Source organism: Stenella coeruleoalba, assembly GCF_951394435.1.
Source record: "Stenella coeruleoalba genome assembly, chromosome: 1".
NCBI lineage: Eukaryota > Metazoa > Chordata > Mammalia > Artiodactyla > Delphinidae > Stenella > Stenella coeruleoalba.
In genome coordinates, this window is record NC_137169.1 from 129,118,891 (window position 1) to 129,136,578 (window position 17,688).

At 38.2% G+C, this 17,688-nt stretch overlaps 1 protein-coding gene across 2 annotated transcripts in view; it reads left to right on the forward strand.

Annotated features, from left to right (window-relative positions):
• Positions 1-17,688, forward strand: part of ASPM (assembly factor for spindle microtubules) — a 67,246-nt gene that overhangs the window by 34,767 nt on the left and 14,791 nt on the right. The window contains exons 17-18 of one of the 2 annotated variants that reach the window (XM_079940843.1): positions 3,227-3,421; positions 11,411-16,120. In XM_079940843.1, the coding sequence (XP_079796969.1) occupies positions 3,227-3,421; positions 11,411-16,120 (4,905 nt within the window). The remainder of the gene's footprint in view (positions 1-3,226; positions 3,422-11,410; positions 16,121-17,688) is intronic. The other variant, XM_079940844.1, reaches the window with a different exon arrangement.

Here is a 17,688-nt window from a genome sequence, read left to right on the forward strand (position 1 = left end):
AGTTCCAAAGCAAAGTAAATTCTTTACATATACAAAGCAAAATAAAAATAAACTGGTAACACGTTGGCTCAGCCACACGGTAGAATTAAAAATGATGACATGTGGTCAGTGACTGCGGGTATGGGAACTTTTGCCATTGGTTTATGTAAGTTTTCAAATAGTTGCTAGTTTTTGTAATATATTTGGCTCTTTGAACTTATCTACTTTCCTTCTGTAGCTTTTCTAATGTCACATACAATTGTTCCACATTAGTTTGCTTGAGATTGAGATGATCTACAAGCTGAATTCAGTTTCATTTTACATCAACTTATTGCATCCAAAAATGCCCCTGGTCCTTAGAGCTTTTGACTCAAAAGCTACTTTTGAACTGCATTGTATTCTTTATTAAGCTAATCAGTTGGGTGCTTTTTATTCCCCTGAAATATTTTTCTTTTAAACTGTGGTAAAGAACACATATCATAAAATATACCATCTTAACTGTGTTTTGGGTTATTCCTAGTTTTAAAGTTTACAGATCACTACCATTTGTAGTGTTAAGTATATTTGCATTGTTGTGAAACAGATCTCCAGAAGTTTTTCAATTTGGAGAACTGCAACTTTGTACTCATTAACCATTCCCCATTTCCTCCCCCACTTATCCCTGGTAACTACCTTTCTACTTCCTATTTTGACTACTTTAGACACCTAATATAAGTGGAATCATACAGTATATTCATCCCTGTGTGACTGTCTTCTTTCACTTAACATATGCCCTCAAGGTTCACCCATGTTGTAGCCTGCAGCAGAATTTCCTTCATTTTAAAGGCTGCATAGTATTCCATTGTGTGTATATACCACATTTTGTTTATCCATTCAATGGGCATTTGGGTTACTTCCACCTCTGGGCTATTGTGAATAATGCTGCTATGAACAGGAGTGTACAAATCCCTCTTTTCGACCCCGTTTTCAGTTCTTTTGGAGATCTACCTACAAGTGGTATTGCTGGATCATATGGTAATTCTATTTTTGAATTTTTTTGAAGAACCACTATACTGTTTTCCAATAGTAGTCACTGTGGGTTGCATTTTACAATCCCACCAATAGTGAACAAAGATTCCAGCTACTCCATGATCCCTGCCAGCAGTTGTTGTTTTCTGGTTGTTTGTTTGTAGTAGTTTAGAGATATCTCATTGTGATTTTGATATGCATTTCTCTGATGATGAGTGTTGTTGAGCATCTTTTCATATGCTTGTTGCCTATTTGTATGTCATCTTTGGTGAAATATCTTCGTTTGCCCATATTTTAATTGGGTTATTTGATTTTTTATTGTTGAGTTGTAACAATTCTTTATATACTCTAGATACAAGTTCCTTATTAGATATATGATTTGCAAAATTTTTTTTCAGTATGTAGGTTTCCTTTTCACTCTGTTGATTGTGCCCTTTGATGAACAAAATTTTTTGTTTGATGTAATCCCATTTTGTCTAATTTTTGCTTTTGTGCCTGTGCTTTTGGTGTCATATCTTATAAATCATTGCTAAATCCAATGTTATGAAATTTTACCCTATGTTTTCTACTAAGAGTTTTATACCTTTGGGTTGAATGTTTAGGACTTTCATCCAGTTTGTGTTAATAAATGCATAGTGTGTGAGATAAGGGTCCAGCTTCACTCTCTGATATGTTGGTATCCAAACACCAGTTTTCACAACACCATTCATTGAAGAGACTGTCCCTTTCCCATTGAGTGGTCTCGGCACCCTTGTTAAAGATCAATTACCCAGTTACATGGGGGTTTATTTCTGGGCAGTCTATTCTATTACATTGTTCTATATATCTGTCTTTATGCTGGTTCCACACTGTTTGATTATTGTAGCTTTGTGATATGTTTTGAAATTGTGGGTGTTGGTGAAGGGGGGTGTGCTTTTAACTTGGATCTTTGTAGCCTTAAAGGCCACAGGCTTCACAGGGCACTGACAATGACGTTAGATGGCTTAATCCACTTGTTGGACATAATTCCTCAGCCTAATTTTAGAACTTTCTAGTCTTTCCTCACTCAAGGGTGTGATCCAATATATGGCCCCCGCCATTCCTTAGTATATGTTTCAGTCCATTAGTTCCCTTTTTCCTCTGTCAGAATAGCAGTTTGATCCCTTCCCTAGGAAACTGCTAATCTCTGTGTAGAGGCAAACTGCTAATCTCTGTGTAGAGCCCACTCTTGCGTAGTGCGTGGTCCCAGACAGCAATGCAAAGGGTTATCAGACGACCTCTAAGTTGTTCCTTTTCACTAGATGAATAATTTATATTCCAGTTTCTAATTCAGGTGAACTGAAGTGATAGATCTAGCCTTGAAGAGTATAGCAAAATGATTAAGAGCACGAACTCTGAAGCCAGACTACCTATGTCCAATCCTGGCCATCCTCCTGGTGGACTGACTATCTACCTGAGCGCTCAGCCCCAGTTTCCTCATGGCCATGAGAGTAGTGCCTGTTCATCTGTTCTTAATGGTTGTTGTGAGGTTGGGTGAATCATTCCTGCAGTGTTTAGAATGGTGCCTGACACCTGGTATTTAATCTTTTATTATTCATACTAATTCATGATTAGAAGTAAGAAGTAGAGATGTGCAGGGCACTGGCCTCTAGCGCTCCCGGGGCAGCCAGCTCCTCTCTGGCCACCGATGCTGCAGGGCAATGCTGGCATCAGTTATCACAACCCAGTACTCTGTTCTCTTCAGCCTGTATGGCTTAAAGCCACCATGTATTCTGGGGATAAAGGAGGGTATTTTGCCTTTCCTTTTTTGTGAATTCCTTTCTTCAAATTGTAGCAGAACAGTACCACCTTATACTGTAAAGCATTTGTTTTAGAGTCTCTTTTTTTCTCCTACAATCCATCCCTTTCTCAAATCAAACATGAATTCACTGCACCATAATGAGACACATACCACATTTAAATTGACTTTATATTGACTACCGATGATCTGTGATAAATCAAACATGTCTGTGATCATTATTTTAGGATGATATTTCCTAGGAATCTTTGTTTTATCATATAAATATATCTGCACGTCTATTCAATATGTTCAACAATATATCAGCTATTTCAACATGCCCAGAAGTGATGAGCATATTTTACAATAAGTCTGGGGGACATTTTATTTCCAGGATCGATTTGATTAATATTTAACAGGTGATTTTCTTACAAATAATGGTTTAGGGTCTTAAGTGAGTAAGTGCTTTTTTTTTTTTTCTAGAAGAGAGACAAAGCTGCAAGAATTATTCAGTCAGCTGTAATCAATTTTCTAACTAAACGACAATTCAAAAAGGAGGTCAACGCAGCATTGGTCATTCAGAAATATTGGCGAAGACTCTTAGCGAAGAGAAAATTATTAATGTTAAAAAAGGAAAAACTAGAAAAAGTTCAAAATAAATCAGCATCTGTTATTCAGGTATAGTATTCTGAATTTTTGAATTTAAAAGGGTTTAATGACATTTTTAAGAAAGTAAAATATGATAAAGTTTTAAATTATTATATTTTAGGCTTCTATATTTTATATAGTACTTAAGCTTAACAAATATTTGATACCTCCCTGCTACATGTAAAACTCTTGGCTGTGTTCAGCATAAAGGTCAAACAAATCGAAACACCTCCTTTGCTCTGAAGGAGGGAACAGTCTAATTCTGTACCCCGTGCTGTCTTCTTTGCTTTACATTAGAAGTTTGCAATCTTCCACTGTGGGTCATGCTGGCACACTGTATCCTTCTACCTTGTATATCCATAAACCCAGCCACACTCTCTTTTGCATCTTTACTATGAGTCCTGGAAATTTTTCTTTGGGGATAACAGTGTACATCTTCCTCTCCAACCCACTTAGTTGACAAGTGCTGGAAATACTACTTATCATCAGTTTATAGAATGCCTATGTAATTTTTCTACTGAGTAAAAAAAAAAAAAATTAACTTATCTACTTTACTTAATGGACATATTCCTTACATCCAAATGTTAGTCTTTGATATTACATTCTATTTTAATAACATCAGAGAGGTGTACTATTTAAATTTACCCTATGTAAATGCCATTGAATTTTATCTATTTTATAAACTTGGAGATTTGTTTCTGGCTACTACTACTGAAAGTGAGAGATTCTGATTTAATAAATTCTCTTTCTCTGAACCTTTTTTTTAATGTGGAATATTACACATAAAAAATTGCACAAAACACAAATGTAGAGCCTAATGGTTTTTCACTAAGTGAATACTTACGTAACCACACCCTAGGTCAAGAAATAGAATATTGCTAGCCTCTCAGAAGGCATTTCTCAATCAGTTAATCCCCCAGCCCAGCCGAAGGTAACCATTATTCTAATGTATGCTAATCATGCCTTTTTCCTATACATCTTTCTTAAATGCTCTAATATTGTCTTGCCTGTTTTTTGAATTTTACATAGAGGGGTTCAGACAGTGCGAATTCTTTTATTGAACATGAAATTTGTGGAGATTTATCAGTGTTGTTGAGTGTAACTGTGATTTAACTTTCATTTTATAATATCCTGCAATTTATTTGTCTGTTCTGTTGTTGATGGACATCTGGCTTTCTGGTTTTGAGTTGTTATGACTAAAGCTTTTATGAACGTGCCTTTTGGTGTGAAATATATTCACTCTGTTTGGCATATACCTACGAGTACAACTGTTTGTCTTAGAGTATATATATTTCAGTTTTAGTACATACTGCCAAGGACTTTTCTAAGGTGGTTATAGCACCACCAGCTGTTTATAATACTTGGAAGTTATCTCTTTAATTTTAGCCATCCTGGTCACCATTCTGGTCTTTGTGTGGTGGTATCTTAGAATAGATTTAATTTGCATTCCCTTGATAATGAATGACATTGAACACATTTTCATATTGAAAGTCTTCTTTCATGAAGTGTTTCTTCAAGGATCTTTTTTTCCGTTTCTTATTTTGATTGTTTGCTTTCTTGTGGATTTGTAAGAGATCTTTATCTATTCTGGTTATCAGACCTTTGTTGGATATGTGGGTTTTAAATGTCTTCTCCCAGACCGTGGTTTATAGTTTTATGTCTTCAGTGAAAGATCTTAATTTTCTTTTATGGTTAGTGGGTTTTGTTTTTTTTTTTGAACCATTTAAGGAGTGTTTTTTCAACCTAAGGCCTTGAAGATATTCTCCTGTGTTATATTCTGAATCCTTTAATGTGTTGTCTTTCACATTTAGATCTCTCTTGAAATTAATTTTTGCATATGATTTGTGTTAGGGACCATTTTTCTTTTTGTATATATGGATAGCCATTGTTTCAGTTACAATTTACTGAAATGACCACACTTGCCTCATTGCTGTGCTATCTTTAATTAGTTTTTTTTTTTTTTTTTTTTTTTTTGGCTGTGTTGGGTCTTCGTTGCTGCGTGCGAGCTTTCTCTTGTTGCAGTGATCGGGGGCTACTCTTTGTTGTGGTGCGCAGGCTTCTCATTGCGTTGGCTTCTCTTGTTGTGGAGCACAGGCTCTAGGCGCGTGGGCTCAGTAGTTGTGGCTCACAGGCTTAGTTGCTCCGCGGCATGTGGGATCTTCCCGGACCAGGACTCGAACCTGTGTCCCCTGCATTGGCAGGCGGATTCTTAACCACTGCCCCACCAGGGAAGCCCTGCTGTGCTATCTTTAGCATACATAAAATATTCTTATATGTGTGGTTCTGTTTCTAGAGTTTTTTCTATTTCATTGTTCTTTTTGTCTACCAGTGAGCCATGTACTCTAGTTTTACAAGAAATCTGGATGTCTGGTAGATAAAACTTTCTTTGTTTTCTTTAAGAAGTTTTTGGCTATTCTCAAGTCCTCTGCATTTTCACACGTTTTGAATCTGAAGTTTAAAAAATATTGGAATTTGATTGAGATTTAATTGAATAGGTCAGTTTAGTTAGAATTGATATCTTTAGCTACTAAACGTGGTATTTATTTCCTATTTATTTAGGCCTTCTTTAAAAGTCTCCTGAAATGGTTTTATGATCTGATGCAAGAGGTCTTAAATATCTTCATTTGTTCCTAGGTATATTATAAATTTTTTTAAATTTAAATTTAATAAATTTTAACTTTACGTTGATTAAAATTAAAATTTTTAAATTAACCCTCAGTAAAATGTGCTTTTCTTTTTTTGGTGTGTGGTTCCACAGATTTAAACACACATACACATGTGTTTAAACACAGTTGTGAAATCATCACCTCAATCAGGATACAGAACAGTTCCATCTCCCAGAAGAGCTGTTGCATTCTATTTCTTTGCGGTCCTTTCTCCCTCCTCACCCAGCCCCAGGCACCCAAGCTCTGCTCTCTATTCCCATAGTTTTGCCTTTTTGAGAATGTCGCATAAGGGAGCCATGCGGTAGGTAAGTTTTGAGACTGGTTTTTTTCCCTCTCTGCAGGATGCCTTTGAGTCTCATCCAAGTTGTTGCATGTATCAGTGGTTTATTCTCCTTCATTGCTGAATAGTATTCCATTGTATGGATGTACCACAATTTGATTATACATTAATCTGTTGAGAGGTATTTGCATTGTTTCCAGTTTTAGGTGATTTCATTCCATTAGGGTAAACAGCTGGGAATGAGATTGCTGGGTCATTTGGTAAGTGTATGTTTAGCTCCATAAGATATCGCCAACTGTATCTAGAGTGGCTTAACCCACTTTGCTGCCCACCCCCAAAGTGTAAGGATGCTAATTGCTCCATATCCTTAGCAACACGGATTTCCATGTTTTTCAGTCGTTCTGATGGATGTGTAGTGGTGTCTTGGTTTTAGTTTCTATTTTCCTAATGGCTATGTATATGTCTTCAAATGCTTAATTGCCTTTCGATTATCTTCTTTATGAAGTGTCTCTTGAAATCTTTTGCCCATTTTTATAATTGAGAGCTTATCTTATTGAGTTTTGAGACTTTTTCTATATTCTGGGTACAAGTTGTTTGTCAGTGATTTGCAACTATTTTCTCTTAATAGGCCTTTTACAGACAGAGTTTGCTGGCCTTTGATCTTGGTGAATGTTCTGTGTACTTGAAAAGAATGTGTATTCTGTTGTTGGGTGGAGTGTTCTATAAATGTCAATTAGATCTACTTGGGTGACGATATTTAACAGTTCTTTTATATCCTGACTGGTGTTCTGTTTATTTAGTCTTACACCAAGAGAGCAGTATTTAAGTCTCTAACTATAATTGTGGATATATCTTTCTCCCTTTGGTTTTATCTACCTGTATTTTGAAGATGTTTTGTTAGGTGCATACACATTTGGAATTTTTATGTCCTCTTGGTGAGTTGAGTTTTGTTTTTTATCATCATTTTTTATCATTGGTGAGTTGAATTTTTTTAAATCATTTTTTATCATTGTGTAATGTTCCTTTTTTATCCTTCAAAATTTTCTTTGCTCTGAAGTCAACCTTGCATGCTCTTACTATAACCACTCCAGCTTTCACTTGATTATCATTCGCAGGGTATATTTTTTTCCTTTCTTTTACTTATTATTTGCTTACATCATTATATATGGCTTAAAGTCTTGACATATAGTTTTTATGTTTTGAAAATCTCTATCTTTTAATTGATGATTTATACGATTTATATTTCAGATATTTATCAATATGCTTGGATTTGGGTCTATCATTTTATTGTTTCGTTTTCTGAATGTTCACTTTCTTTCATTCTTCTCTTTCCCCTTTCCTGTCTTTTCAATTATTTGAATACATTTTAGTGTTACATTTTAGTTTATCATTTTTCTTTTTAGTTATTATTTTATCCCCTTGTACAGGGGTTTGGTCATTTGGGGTTTGTTTGTTTGGTTGTTTGGTTGGTTTTTTGCCTTTTTTTGGTTGCTATAGGCATTTCAGTATACAAAACTTTTAATCTACTTAGAATCAATATTTTATCCCTTTAAATGGAATGTAGAAAACTTACCACTATCTAGGTCCCTTTGCTCCTCCCACTTTTATGTTTTAGCGGTCTTATTTATTAAACCTACATACAAATAAAATCACATCAGGTAATGTTATAAGTTTTGCTTTCAATCATAATAAATATTTTAAAGAGTACATGAGAATAATATCCTGTTAATGCAGATACTTTTCATTTCTGTAGCTTTGCTTTCTTTTTTTATAGTACACTTTTTGCAATTTATGAACATTTTAATTAACTAAAGTCCTTAGTTTCCATAGGTTTCACTCTTTATGTGGTATAGTTGTGCTTTGACAAAAATCCTGCCCTAAAAATCCTTTCTGCTTTACGTATTCATCTCTTATCCCTCTGCAAAATCCTGGGCAGCCATTGATCTTTTTACTGTCTCTATACTTTTGCTTTTTCCAGGATGTCCTATAATTTGAACTCATCAATATGTAGCCTTTTCAGATAGGTTCTCTCACTTCACAATATGCATTTAAGTTTCTTTTATGTCTTTTCCTGCCTTGATAGTTTGCTTCTTTTTATTGCTGAATAACATTCTATCATATTGATGTACCACAGTCGTTTTTATCCTACCTATTGAAGGACGTATTGGTTGCTTCTAATTTGGGGCCATTATGAATAAAGGTGCTATAAACACCTGTGTGCAGGTTTTTCTGTGGACTTGGTTTTCAACTTCTTTGGGTAGGTACCTAGGAATGGGATTGCTTGATCATATGACAAAACTATATTTAGGTTTGTGAGAAACTGCCAAACTGTCTTCCAAAGTGGCTGTACCATTTTGCATTCCCACCAGCAATGAGTGAGAGTTCCTGTTGCTCCACTTCCTGGCCAGCATTTGGTGTTGTCACTGTTTTAGACTTTACCATTAAAAATAGATGTGTATAGGCATCACATTGCTGTTTCAATTTGCAATTCCCTAGTGCATTTGATGTTAAGCATCTTTTCATATGCCATTTACAATCTGTATATCTTCTTTGGTGAAGCATTCAGATATTTTCCCCATTTTAAAATTCTTATTGCCCATTTTTGAATTCTTTATTGTTGAGTTTTAAGGGTTCTCTGTATAACTGGATACAAACCCTTTATCAGATTTATATTTTATAAATATTTCCTCCTAGTTTATGGCTTATCTTTTTGTTCTGTTAACAGTCTTTCACAGGGCAGACTTTTTTTTTTGATTTTAATAAACTCTGACATCAATTTTTTTTCTTTCATGGATTATACTTTTGACATTATATCTAAAAAGCCATTGCCAAACCCAAAGTTACTTAGATATTCTATTGTTATCTCTCAGAAGTTCTATAGTTTTGCATTTTACATTCAGATCTATGATCTATTTGAGTTAATTTTTGTGAAAGGTTAAGAGTTAGTGCTTGACTCACTTTTCTTTCATATGGATGTCTACTTCTTCCAGTACCACTTGTTGACAAAACTATCTTTTTTTTTTTTTTTTTTTACAGTACGTGGGCCTCTCACTGCTGTGGCCTCTCCCATTGCGGAGCACAGGCTCCGGACGTGCAGGCTCAGCGGCCATGGCTCACGGGCCCAGCCGCTCCGCGGCATGTGGGATCCTCCCGGACCGGGGCACGAACCCGTGTCCCCTGCACTGGCAGGCAGAATCTCAACCACTGCACCACCAGGGAAGCCCGACAAAACTATCTTTTATCCATTCAGTTGTGTTGTTTGTTTATCAAACATCAGTTGACTATGTTGCATGGGTCTATTTCTGGGCTCCTTATTCTGTTCCATTGATCTATTTTTCTATTATTTTGCCAGTATCACACTGTCTCAGTTACTGTGGCTTTATAATAACTTTTGAAGTTGTATGATGTTAGTCCTCCAACTTTGTTTTTCCTCACTATTGTATTTGCTATTCTGGGTATTTTGCGTCACCTTATGTACTTTAGAAGCAGTCTGCCAGTGTTCACAAAGTAACTGGATGAGATTTTGATTGAGACGACATTGAATTGATAGATCCAGGTGGGAAGAACTGGCATCTTAACAAAATCCAGCCTTCCTATCTATGAATATGATATATCTCTATTTATTTAGATATTCTGTGTTATCTTTCAGCACAGTTTTGTAGCTCTGACAGATCTTGTGCATATTTTGTTAGATATATTCTTAAGTATTTCTCTTTTTTTTTGCTAATAATGCTAATGTTTCCATATTCTACAAATTTGCTATAATTGCTTATTCCAGGAGGTTTTTTTGTCATTTCTTTGAATTTTCTACATAAATGATCATGTCATCTATGAACAAAAAAAAGGTTTATTTCTTCTCTGTCTGCATAGCTTTTATGTCCTTTTCTTATTGCATTAGGCAGGACCTCTAGTAGATGCTAAATAGGCTTGGTGAGAGGATACATCCTTGTATTATTCCTGGTCTAAGAGGGAAAGCATTTAGTTTCTCACCGTTAAATCTGATGATAGCTGTAGGTTTGTGTAAATGTTCTTATTATACCCCTCTACTCTTAGTTTGTTGAGACATTTCTTTCTCTTTTTTTCCCCAGTCATTTTTTTTCTTTCTTGTTCAGCCTAGAGAATTTGTATTGATCTCCAAGTTCATTGATTCTTCTGTCATCTCCATTCTGCTACTGAGCCATGCCAGTGAGGTTTTTTGTTGCTGTTGTCTTGGTTATTGTGTTTTCAGTTCTAATATTCCCATTTGGTTCTTAGTTGTATCTTTGATGGTTTTTTTCTGAGACTTTTAATCCTTCCATTAGTCCCTGCCACATCTCAGCAATATTTGGAGTGTTTTGGACAAAGGAATGGTCTTATTGCGAGAAGAACGTCCAGAGCTTGATAACCAGTAGCCAGGATCCGCTTGAGACTTTGTAGCTCGCATGTTGCTGGGATAACTAAGGAGTTAGGGAATGTGGGGTGGTTGGGAAGGAAGCAAGAGGAAAAAGCTTTATTACTTCTCAAGTCTTTCCAGAATCCTACTTTTTAACCATGTATCTATAATTCCTAAATTTTATTCTTAATGAAAATACTGACTCAGAGAGTGCTGTGACTCAGTGATATTTCTCAAAATCCTGTGTTGATGTTACCAGGCCTGTAACACAGGGTCCCTCCTATAAACAGTTTTCAATCATTATAAGATAGCTTAGCAACCTTAATAAAAGGGGAAAATATAAGATCCAGAGATACATTCATAGGAAATTACTTAGAATCAATAGATAGCAGAATATTACTATAGTTTCATTTTAAATCTTCTAATATATTATTCTAATACAGCATAAACTTGTTTATATTTCTTATGTCTCCTGAATACAAATGCCATATAAATATCATTAGTTTGGATTGGCTACAGTTGTATCAACACAGAAACTAAACTATAAACAAAAGAGATAAGTATCTTCTTTAAAAATATATTGCTTTTAAAATTAATGTCTTTGTTTTTAAGCAAAATGTTAGAAACGTTAATACTTTCAAGGGTGTTAAGTATAGAAAGATGTGTCTATTTTACTTTGTGTCCTTTCTTACCTTTTTCAGAGATATTGGAGAAGATATTCCACTAGAAAACAGTTTCTGAAGCTGAAATATTATTCAATCATCCTGCAATCTAGGATAAGAATGATCATTGCTGTTGCTTCTTACAAACGATACCTTTGGGCTGCAGTTACAATTCAGAGGCATTGGCGTGCTTGTTTAAGAAGAAAGCAGGATCAACAGAGATATGAAATGCTAAGATCATCAGCCCTTATAATCCAGTCTGCGTTCAGAAGATGGAGGCAACGTAAAATGCAGCTACAAACAGAAGCTGCAATAACACTGCAAAGAGCTTTTAGAGAACGGTGTGTCAGGAAACAGGTTAAAGAAGAGAAAGCTGCCATGGTCATACAATCCTGGTACAGGATGCAGAGAGAATTACGGAAATACATTCATATTAGATCTTGTGTTGTCATCATTCAGACAAGATTTCGGTGCTTTCAAGCCCAAAAGTTATATAAAAGGAAAAAAGAGTCTATCCTCTCTCTCCAGAAGTACTACAAAGCATATCTGAAAGGAAAGGTTGAGCGCACCAGCTATTTGCAGAAACGGGCTGCAGCCATCCGACTACAGGCCGCTTTCAGGGGAATGAAAGCTCGTAATTTACGCAAACAGATCACCGCTGCTTGTGTCTTTCAGTCATACTGGAGAATGAGACAGGACAGACTTCGATTTCTAAACCTTAAGAAAAATATTATCAGATTGCAGGCACACATAAGGAAGCATCAACAACTACAGAAATATAAGAAGATGAAGAAAGCTGCCCTTGTAATTCAGATTCATTTTCGAGCTTACATTTCAGCCAAGAAAGTTCTAGCTTCTTACCAGAAGACACGATCTGCTGTCATTGTTCTGCAGTCTGCATTTAGAGGGATGCAGGCCAGGAAAAAGTTTATTCACATCCTCACATCTGTTATAAGGATTCAATCATATTACAGGGCTTATGTTTCCAGAAAAAAATTTCTGAGGCTAAAAAATGCTGCAGTGAAGTTACAATCCATCGTCAAGATGAAGCAAACTCGTAAACAATATTTACATTTAAGAGCAGCTGCACTAAAGATAGAAGAACACATGCGGGCATCTTGCATCAAACTGCAAGCTTTTGTCAGAGGGTACCTGGTTCGAAAGCAAGTGAGGTTGCAGAGAAAAGCTGCTGTTTCACTACAGTCTCATTTCAGGATGAGAAAGATGCGCCTGTACTACCTGAAAATCTATAAAGCAACTGTTGTCATTCAGAGTTACTATCGTGCATACAAAGCGCAGGTCAATCAGAGGAAGAACTTCTTGCAAGTCAAAAGAGCAGTTATCTGCTTGCAGGCCACTTACAGAGGTTATAAGGTACGCCAGCTAATCAAACAACAATCTACAGCTGCTCTTAAAATTCAAACTGCTTTTAGAGGCTACAGTAAGAGGATGAAATATCGATCTGTGCTTCAGTCTACTCTCAAGATTCAGAGATGGTACAGGACACACAAGACTGCTTCTGACATAAGGACACAATTTTTAAAGACAAGGGCAGCTGTGATTTCTCTACAGTCCGCTTACCGTGGCTGGAAAGTTCGGAAGCAGATCAGAAGGGAACATCAAGCTGCAGTGAAGATTCAGTCTGCTTTCAGAATGGCCAAGGCCCAGAAAGAGTTCGGGTTGTTAAAAACGGCAGCATCCGTCATCCAGCAACATCTGAGAGCGCGGGCTGCAGGGAGGAGGGAACGGATGGAGTACACTGTGCTCCGCCTTGCAGCAGTGATGCTCCAGTCCACGTGGAGGGGCAGAGCAGCGAGAAGACAGGTTCAGAAGCAACACAAATGTGCTGTCCTCATACAGTCGTGCTACCGAATGTACGTGCAGCGAAAGAAGTGGAAAATCATGAAAAAAGCGGCTTGTCTGATTCAAATGTACTATCGGGCTTACAGTACTGGGAGAAAACAGCATCATTTGTATTTGAAAACCAAAGCAGCAGTAGTAATCCTACAGTCAGCTTACCGAGGTATGAGAGTGAGGAAAAAAATAAAGGAGCACCACAAGGCGGCAGCCACTATACAATCTAGTTACAGAGCTTACCAAACCAAAAAGAAGTATGCCACCTACAGAGCGTCAGCTGTTATAATTCAGAGGTGGTATCGAGATATTAAAATTGCAGACCGTCAGCGTAAGGAATATCTTACGTTAAAGAAGGCGGCTGTGAAAATCCAAGCTGTTTATAGAGGTGTTACAGTAAGAAGACAGACTCAGCACCTGCACGCAGCAGCCACTCTTATTAAAGCCGTGTTTAAAATGCAGCAATCAAGGAGGCGATATCATCAAATGAGAACAGCAGCCGTCATAATTCAGGTAAGGTACAGAGCATATCATCAGGGTAGAACTCAACGTGCAAAGTACCTGACAACTTTGAAAGCTGTTACCATTCTCCAGGCCAGTTTCAGAGGAGGACGAGTTAGACAGACCCTGAGAAGGATGCAGACCGCAGCAACACTCATCCAGTCCCACTACAGAAGACACAGACAACAAGCTTATTTTAATAAGTTGAAGAAGGTGACAAGAATGGTGCAGCAAAAGTACCGGGCAGTGAGGGAAAGGAACATACAATTACAAAGGTATAACAAACTGAGACATTCCGTAATCTGCATTCAGGCTGCTTTTAGGGGGATGGAAGCTAGAAGACACTTAAAAGTCATGCACTCAGCCGCGGCTATGATTCAGAGGAGATTTAGGACTCTGATGATGAGAAGGAGATTCCTGTCTCTCAGGAATACCGCTGTGTGGATTCAGAGAAAATATCGTGCAAATGTTTGCGCAAAGCATCGCTTACAACAGTTACTACGGTTACAAAAGGCAGCCCTCAAAATCCAGTCCTGGTACAGAGGGTGGGTGGTGAGGAAGAAGGTGCAAGAGATGCACCGGGCTGCTACCGTTCTCCAGGCGGCTTTCAGAAGGCACCGTGCACGTGTGAGATACCAGGCCTGGAGGCACGCCTCGCGGGTCATCCAGCAGCAATACCGGGCAAGCAGGGCCAAACTGCTGCAGAGGCAGCTCTACCTCCAGCAAAGACACTCTGCTGTGGTCCTCCAGGCTGCATTCAGGGGTATGCAAACCAGAAGACAATTGAAAAGGATGCATGCCTCTGCAACCCTGATTCAGAGCAGGTTTAGATCTTTAGTGATGAGGAAAAGGTTCCTTTCCCTCAAGAAAGCAGCTATTTTTGTTCAGAGGAAATATCGAGCCACCATTTGTGCCAAACATCACTTGCACCAATTCTTGGAGTTACAGAAGGCAGTCATTACAATCCAGCCATCTTACCGAAGGCTGGTGGCAAAGAAGAAGTTACAGGAGATGCACAGGGCCGCAGCCCTCATCCAGGCAACTTTCAGAATGCACAGAACACACCTTACCTTTCAGACCTGGAAACACGCCTCGATTCTCATTCAGCAACATTACCGAGCATACAGAGCTGCAAAATTGCAAAGAGAGCATTATGTCCAACAAAGGCATTCTGCAGTGGTCATTCAGGCTGCCTATAAGGGGATGAAAGCAAGACAGCTTTTAAGGGAAAAGCACAGAGCTGCTGTCATAATACAAAGCACATACAGAATGTACAGGCAGTATTTTTTCTACCAAAAGCTTCAGTGGGCTACAAAAGTAATACAAGAAAGATATAGAGCCAATAAAAAGAAAGCTCTTCAACACAATGCACTCAAGAAAGCAGCACCCTGTGTCCAAGCAGACTTTCAGGATATGATTATAAGGAGAGAGATTCAGGAAAAGCAGCATCAGGCTGCCATTACTCTTCAGAAGCATTTTAGAGCCTTTAAAACAAGGAGGCACCATCTCCACTTTAGAGCAAAGGTAGATTTTGTTCAAAGAAGGTACAGAACACTAGTTGCAGTGCAAACCCAGGCAGTCATTTGTATACAGTCTTACTACAGAGGCTTTAAGGCACGAAGGGGTATCCAACTCATGCACCTGGCTGCCACCCGAATTCAGTCATTCTACCGAATGTACAGGGCCAGAGTGGATTATCAGGCAAAGAGAATGGCAATTGTTGTTATACAGAATTATTACAGGTCATACGCCAGAGTAAAAATGGAAAGAAAAAAATTTTTAGCCATTCACAAATCTGTAAGACCTATTCAGGCTGCGCTTAGCGGCATGAAACTTAGACAGAAATTTAAAAACATGCCCGAAGAAGAAATGGCAGTCCCTGCTGCCCAAACTGCATTCTGCTGTCACAGAACTGAAACTCAGTATGAAGCTGGCCAAAGCCCAGCACTTACGGTTCAAAGGCGGTGTAAAGCTTCTCTGGTTGGTCCCTTACAGGAAGCAGAGTATCATTCTGAAAGAAAGGCTGCAGTAACAATTCAAAAAGCTTTTCGTAAAATGGTCACAAGAAGATTGGAAAAGCACAAGCGTGCTGCTGTGCGAATTCAGTCCTTCCTTCAGATGGCTGTGTATCGAAGAAGATTCATTCAGCAGAAAAGGGCAGCTATCACTTTACAGCGGTATTTCAGGAAAAGGCAAACCAGAAAACAGTTTTTATTGTATGGAGAAGCAGCAGTCGTTTTACAAAATCACCACAGAGCCTTTTTGTCTGCAAAACATCAAAGAGAAGTTTATTTACAAATAAGAAGCAGTGTTATCGTTATTCAGGCTAGAATGGAAGGATTTATACAGAAACGGAAGTTTCAGAAAATTAAAGATAGCACCATAAAAATCCAGGTATTTATATATTGAAATATAAAGCTTTCATTCTTTCTTTGACCAGTATTTCTTAGAATTTATAAAATGAGCTTAAGCAGGTTGTAAAGATTAATACTTAGTTTACGTGGCCTTTTCATTTACCTTCCAAAATGGAACATTTTTGAGGTTGGGCAAAGGATACCAAAAATAATTCACCGAAGACGGCACAGAACTGGGATTGTTCTGAGTGTGACACCCTAAGCTTGTTGCAACTATGGTTGCACAGTTAAAAGCAGAGACCTTGAGACCATCAGGTTGCAGCTGGCAGCTGTGAGCAGATATTGTTTTTGAGAACAGCTGGTGGTGTCCTTGAGTCTGATACAGTTCACGTTCTCAGTGATGTAGGAGCATGTCTGAAACCACATCCACAATGGCCACCCGGCTCCACTGTGGATGCCTGAACCACAGTTAATCCATTTTGATTTTTAAATGCATTCTTTTCTTTAATGGTTAAAGCAGATACACAGTATATGTTTAATAGGCCACAAAAGAGGCTGTTCTAGTTAACATAAAGTTCAAATTAAATCCTGTATTAGCCAGAATGACTTGCCCATAACCTCAGTGTATGGAAATTTCTTCATGATAATACAGAACGAGAAATGTATGTTGCTGGGAATGCAGAGAAGAGAAACCTAAGCTAGTCACAGTGATTTAAGTTGAGATGTTAAGCTGAAGGATGAACTGGAAACAGCCAAGTAAAATGTATGCAAGGAGTATTCCAGCTGTAGGAGGTAACACGGAGTTCAAAAATGAGAGAGAACAGGTGTGCAATAAAGGGTGACCGGCGACCAGGATGCGATCCAAGGAGTGAGATGTGGGCAGCTGTGTAAGAGAGAAAAAGTTTAGTCTTTATCCTCTGGACTAAAAGAAGTTCTAGAGGAGTTTAAGTAGGAGAAGAGCAGAATCATAGTTTATTTTTTTAAAAATTACTCAGATGGGATTTCCCTGGCAGGCCAGTGGTTAGGACTCAGCCCTTTCATTGCCATGGCCCGGGTTTAATCCCTGGTCACAGAACTAAGATCCCCCAAGCCATGTGGTGCAACCGAAAAAAAAAAAAAAATTACTCAGGCAGGGATGTGGAAGATGGACTGAACTGAATGCTGGGCGGCTAGCCAGGAGACTGCAGGCAGTAGGTCAGGGAAAGTGAACCACCGTTTGACAGCAGGGTTGTCAGGGTCAGTGTGAGTGGAGGATGGGATTGGCCTTGTATAGAGCGTAAACAAGGAGCCAAGCCATCTTTATGGCTGAGGTGACTCAGTAGATTGTACCCTTCACTGACGTGGGAACAACGGGAGGAGACGGTCTGGAGCCCGATGAGCTCGGCCTGGGGTACGTGAAGCTGACGTGACCACCACGCGTCCAGCTGCTATGTTTGCTGTAATTCGGACAGCAGTACGGATTTTGGAATTTGACTTCTACATTGTTGGCATACAGTGATAACTGAACTTGTGGGAGATAGGGGATCACGTAGGGAGAATGCATGAAGTGGGCAAAAGAAGAGGGCCCAGGACTGGAGCCCTAAAGAGCATCAAAATTCAGGGGTGCTG